General features: G+C 56.0%; 1 protein-coding gene across 1 annotated transcript; it reads left to right on the top strand.

Annotated features, from left to right (window-relative positions):
• Positions 1-1,284: 1,284 nt before the first annotated feature.
• On the top strand, positions 1,285-4,548 carry LOC309452097 (SUN domain-containing protein 3-like; the record flags this gene model as incomplete). Its single annotated transcript, XM_082076773.1, has 7 exons — positions 1,285-1,303; positions 1,417-1,613; positions 2,185-2,269; positions 2,658-2,773; positions 2,944-3,111; positions 3,621-3,713; positions 4,393-4,548. 7 exons carry the CDS (start codon positions 1,285-1,287, stop codon positions 4,546-4,548), a joined length of 834 nt encoding a protein of 277 aa, XP_081932899.1.
• Between the last annotated feature and the right edge of the window lie 1,611 nt (positions 4,549-6,159).

Raw genomic sequence — 6,159 nt, 5'->3', positions numbered from 1 at the left:
GGACACCAGCGTGTCCTCTGTTGGCCGTGGGTCTGACTTGTGTTCCTGACAGAGGAGGTTTCCTTGGGAAACCTGTTCAGCTCCTCACCAGGGCTCTGCCTCAGGAAAGGGGCTCGAGATCCTCAGAGGGGTGCGAGGAGTTCTCTAGGAGAACAAAAGGAATTGTTTATTCCTGATGAGTGTCGCTGTGAGCCTGTTGAGAGCCTCCTGGAACAGGCAGGAGGAATTTCCCCCTTGCAGAGCGGTGTGTGCTGTGTCTTGGCAGATCAGGCTCAGGGCAGCAGGGCCCAGACACCAGAGTTTCTTTGGCGCTTCCTTGGTGCCCGTTGCTTGCCAGCACGCATTGACATTCAGCCACCCTCCCTCTTTCCAGTCTGCATTTGTCTGCAGTTCTGCCGAGAGAAGGGCCAGAGAGAACCCGGCTGCTAAAGAAACGCTGCGAGAGGGGAGACACACACCCCCTGGCAGCTGTTGGACTGTAGGGGCACAGGCTGAACCTTCTCTTGAGAGGGTGGAGAACAGGAGCAGCACAAGTGTCCATCGGACGCTGGGCAGGAGAAACAGGCGTCTGTTATGTCCTTCCATTTCCAGTGAATCCCTCTCCAGCCCCACAGATGTGAAGTGTGGACACAAGTCCTTTTGCAACTCCTGCTCTTAGTCCGGAGTCAACCTTGAGCCCTTTGTCCCTACGGAAACAATCTTTGCCGTGACAAATCCCCCCCTGGTGCAGCTGGTGACACCTCCAGCAGTGACTGGAGCTGGTGCAGGACCAAGCCAATGCACACGGCAGGAACGCCAGGCTCCAGGGCTGCAGACCCTGCTGCTGCTCTCCAGTCTGCTGCTGATCTGCACGGGAACCGCCAGCTTCACCAGCCTTTTCTTTATCTGCTCTGCAGGAAGATGAAGGCACTGAAGGCATCGACCCTGGTGCTGCTGCTTGGTCTCTTCTCTTTCGGTGAGTCTCTGCAGATCTCCGACCTGAGGACGGTGCTTTAGGAGGCACTCGGGGCTCCATCCCGCCCTGTTCCGCTTCCCCCGCTGTGAGCAGAGGAGCTCAGCCAAGAGCAGAAAGTCCCCACAGAGCTGTGCCGGTCCCTGCTCCAGCGGGACGGGTGTGGGTGAGGAAGGGCTGAGTTGCCTTCCCCAGGAGGGCTGAGCCAGTTCCCTTCAGCCCAGGGAGAGGCCGTGGCTGAGCTCTCCTGCCCCAGGGGCTGAGAATCTTCTGCGGGACAAGGAGCACAGTCCATGGCAGGGAATGTCCATCTATTGCGGAGCCCGTACGCCATGACGGCCACTGTCAAAGGCAACAAGAGGAGAGACAACTATGGCACTTGGGAGAGACACAGAAAGGGGAGCGGGCAGGCCGAGGCACAGCCCAGCCTTAGACCAGTTCTAAGCTCTGGTGTGTTTCCACAGGTGTTTACCACGTGGGACGACTTGGTGCCTTAACCCCCTGGAGCACTGCAGACCTGAGCGAAGCCCTCCCCCTGCCAGACCAGCTCCGTAAGCTCCAGGAACAGCTTTATCATCTGCGCTGGAGCGCAAAGGATGTCACTGAGCGGGCTCTGCAGGAAGGCGTGAAGCAGGCAAAGCTCCCAGGCGTTACCGGACGGGTAAGGGCACAAGGCAGAAGGATCTGCTCAGGGGTTTTATCCTCCGTCCGCACGTATCCTACTCCATTCCTGTCACAGCCAACAGGCTGGTGCTGCTGGAACAAGTGCTGTCATGGCCACGCTCCCTTTTCCTGTTGCTCCACACTTCCTTATGGGGAAGAGAGAGCGTGACGGGAATGCCAGCTGTCTGAGTCGGACCTTCCTCTGCGCCCAGATCTCAGGTCCTCCTCAAGGGAGGGCTGGAAAGAAAGAATGGTCTCAGAGGTCCAGAGTTAAGCCAGGCCTATCTCATGCCCAGAAGGCTTGTCTGTCCGTGCTGCCTGGCCTGGGGCCTCTCCACAGGAACAGCCCCTTCCCACAGCTCCAGCATTCAGAGCACTGGAGTGAGCAGCCCCCCCTTTCTGATCCCGACAATCACAGCAGAGCAAACCTGGGAGGCTTCCAGGCAGTGTGGGCGTTCCCTCCATCTGAAACGGGCCTTGTCCCCGCTCACCTTGGCTGGCCTTGCAGGGTCCTGCTTGCCCCGGTCCTTCTCCTTCCAACAGGCGCTCTCCTTTGTGTTCCCTCCCAGGCTGTGCACGAGATCATCAATCAGGCTTTGGAGAAGCTGGAAGAAATGCAGGTCCCGATGCCAGATTACGCCCTGAAATCAGCAGGTATTGTGAGATTGTACAAACAAACCAGTTCCAAAGCGCCTCCTGTCCAGATTGACAAGATGGGCATTGGAACGTGCCCAGGGGCAGGAGAGAAGGGGTGAGAAGTCACGGGTCACCTCGTGCCCTAAAAGTGCCTCCACTGACAGAGCCTGTAACGGGCCAGACCCCATGGGAAGCACAGAAAGGCTGGTTCACATTCTTGCCTATTTCCACGGCCAAATACGACACTTTGATGACCCCTGCCGTGTGTTCCAGAGGGGTCGTGCCAGCAAGACAGAGGGGAACCCACTGTAGGACATGGATTACAACTGAGAAGCCTTTTCCAAGTCAACAGTGCAATATTCCTCCTGACACTGCCTGGTGATCATGCTCATGTTTGAATTTCCAGGGGCAGCCGTCGTTCAGTCCAAGACTTCTCCATCACTCCGGGATGCCAAAGCAAAAGTCTTCCTGTATTCCCTGCCATTGATGGATTACATGAGGTCTCCTGAGCTGATTCTGGAGGTAGGAGCACCAAGAAGCAGTAACACTAAGGCTGGGAGAATGAACCACACATGCTGCTCCAAGTGTCCTTCCCACCTGTCTTTGCTCCTCGAAGCTTCTTCTCCTGCCCCTTCTCTCATGGACCTGCTCTCCTCCTGTGTCTCCCTGCTGAGTGTTTCTTGTCCTTTCAGCCGGACAATCATCCTGGCAACTGCTGGCCCTTCCCAGGGAGTCAGGGACACGTCTTCATCAAGCTGTCCGTGCCGGTCGTTCCCAGAGCCGTCACCATGGCCCATGTCTCAGGGACAGCGTTCCATGGAGAAAGCATCTCCGGAGCTCCCAAGGACTTTGCTGTCTATGTAAGTGATTTCTCTGGAGTTGGGAGCTGGGGGTTCCACAGCATTTCTGAGCAGGGAATGAAGCTGGGTCAAAGATTCTGGTGGCCTGAAGCTTCCTCCTGTCTCAGAACAAACAGGCTCCTTGGTGCTGCTTCCTTCCCATTGTATTCCTCTTTTATTCAATGTACCACTCAAAAAAAAATCTCCTGGGGCAAGCTGCTACTCCAGGAGCCACAGGGAAAAGGAGCTGGACAGTGCATGGTCCTAAACCTTCTTGTCTTCCAGTCCCAGTGCATTTGTGATCCTCAGGTCACCTCCCTCTCACTGGGAGCGTCTGCTCCTTTTCTGACAGGCAGCCTGGACTCGCTGAGTGGGCAAGTGTGACGTGCTGCCCACCTGCAGCTCTTCGTCTTGTCCTGTGCTCATGGTCCTTGGACTCCGTAGCTGAAATAACCCCGTACTTCACCGGCTGAAGTTCAGTCTCCCATGGTGCACCAGACGCTCTGTTTTCTCCACCCATCTTTCTGTAGGGCTTCAAGGAAGAACACGAGGAGCAGGGAACGTTCCTGGGACAGTTCACTTTCCTGGCAGCGCTGAATCCCAGTCAGACCTTCCAGCTGAAGGTATGGGGACACAGAGGGAGGAGAACTGCAGGAGAGGAGGAGAAATGCGGCTGCATGGGGAGAGGCTTCCCTGCCAAAGGGTACAGGCAGCCCTGTCCTTGAGCGAGTGCCACGCTGCCTTTCTTCTGCTTTAACTTCCTGGTGGCGGATGGCTGCACTGCCATCTTCTCTTTCATTTTGGGGTTAAACTTCATTGCTTAGAAGCACCACAGTTGAAGCTGGAATCAGCTTGACTGTCTGGACCCCAAGTGTGCACAAGCAGCCACATCCCGTAGGATGCAGGACTGCTGGTCTGCCAGTTAGACACAGAAATACTGGGCTTCCTGAGGGTTCTGTTGGTGCTGGCAGTGAGCAGTGACAGGGAGGCCGTTCTGTTTCCGTGGCTTTCTGGAGAAGGCAACGAGACGTTATACTGACCCCAGCACTGGGTCTTCTGACTGTGGAAGCCTGTGCCCCAAAGCAGGCGAGAGCTTTCCAGTGTATTTGCTGAGGCACCTGGACGCTGTTGCTTCCTTGGCTGTTCTCATGGCCCAATGAGGGAACATCTGGACCATGACAGGTCAAAAGCCCCGCGGGGCAGCAGGAAGGAAGCTGCTGATCGAGGCCGTCGCTGCGGCACTTCTGTCAGTGCTCACGGGCCAGAGAGGAAAAGGCGACTCATTTCTTCTTGTCCTTGCAGAACGAGCTCCCTGGGGTCGTGAATTACATCAGGCTGCAAGTGCTGAGCAACTGGGGCCACCCGGACTACACCTGCCTGTACCGGTTCAGGGTGCACGGTGATCCGCCCAAAGACGGGGGAGACACGGCAGTTTCATCTGTCAATAAATTCCATTAATGTTCACCCAGTCGAGTTCCCGTCTGCTTTGCCTGTGGTGCTGCCTGGTCCTCCCTGAGCTCACTGGAGCTCCCCATCCTTCTCTCAACTACCAGCTTATGGGAGACTTCAGGAGTGCACAGCAAGATTGTCATTATTAGGGAAAATAAGAAAACTGAGTCACAAACCTGCAGAAAGCCTGACATGCACACACTTGCTGCGACACAGGAACATCAGCAAGGCCCTGCCTGGACACCAGAGATTAAATTAATGGACAGGTTTCCTGTGGAGGAAGCAACTAAGGATCGACTGAGCGGAACCATCTGTTGTTACCTGTTTTCACAAGAGGCACATGGTGCTTCAGCTGCCATCTTTCAGCCTGTTGCCGATGAGAAAATGGAAGTGTGGTTTTTTGTAAGAAGGAAACCTTAATTGGAAAGTTGGTTCATGGACTTTTTTGCCTCTCTGGGCATGTATGGACTTAATAGCCCAGGAACCGTCACAGAGTGATTAGCAAAGCAACCCCAGGACACTTAAAGATCCCATACCCACCCCAGTCTGTCCTTCCTTTTGACCCCAGCTCCCCAAGGCAGGAGCAGGCAGGGCAGTCGTGCGCTCGGGCCGCACCAGGGAGGAGAGAGCAGGACCAGCGCTTGGCAGCCGGGGCTGGGAACAGCAATGTGTGCTCTGAGCTGGGGCTTAGTCCATGTGCAAGCCCAGCACGGGTCCAGATACCAAACTGAGGGTGTCGGTTCACCCCGGTGCCACACACACGGCACCTTCTTCCATCGCCTCCTCCGATGAGCTGTTTTGCAGCCCCTTCCAGCTCAGCCCAGCTCAGACACCTGCACTCTGGCTCAGGGCTGCCTGGGGCTGGTGACCCTCGGGGCAGCAGCAGGAACCGCTCTGACCCTGGTTGTGGGGCTGTCCCTGGGCTGAGCCCTCGGGCCCAGGGCTGCTGAACTGGGCCATGCTGGGGCCCAGGGTGCTGAGGTCAACAGGTCCCCATGGCCTGTCCGTGCTGGGAGACACCTGCTCCTGCAGCACCCCTGGTCCTGATCCCGAGCCTGGTCCATCCTCACCCAGAAGTACACTTTAGTTTGTTTTTTTTCTTAAAACTGAAGTTAATTCACAGAATCACAGAATCGACTGGTTTGGAAAAGACCTCAGAGGTCATCGAGTCCAACCCTTGGTCCAACACCAGCCCATTGACTAGATCATGGCACTAAGTGCCATGGCCAATCTCAGTTTAAAAACCTCCAGGGATGGTGAGTCCAGCCCCTCCCTGGGCAGCCATTCCAATCCTGACCACTCTCTCTGCACAGAATTGCTTTCTAATCTCCAGCCTAAACTTAAGTTTAAGCCCCCTTGTCCTATTGCTGATGCCTGGGAGAAGAGCCCAATCCCCACCTGGCTAGAACTGCCCTTCAGGTAGTTCTAGAGAGTGCTGAGCTCAGCTCTGAGCCTCCTCTTCTCCAGACTAAACAAGCCCAGCTCCCTCAGCCTCTCCCCATAGGGCTTGTGTTCCAGTCCCTTCCCCAGTCTTGTTGCTCTTCTCTGGACCCGCTCCAGCACTTCAATCTCTTTCCTGAGCTGAGGGGCCTAGAACTGAACACAATACTCCAGGGGTGG

Source organism: Streptopelia decaocto, assembly GCF_964273445.1.
Source record: "Streptopelia decaocto genome assembly, contig: HAP1_SCAFFOLD_1185, whole genome shotgun sequence".
In the NCBI taxonomy this organism is placed as follows: Eukaryota; Metazoa; Chordata; class Aves; order Columbiformes; family Columbidae; genus Streptopelia; species Streptopelia decaocto.
The sequence above is the reverse complement of the archived record's forward strand: the minus strand, read 5'-3'. Positions and strand labels throughout refer to the sequence as shown.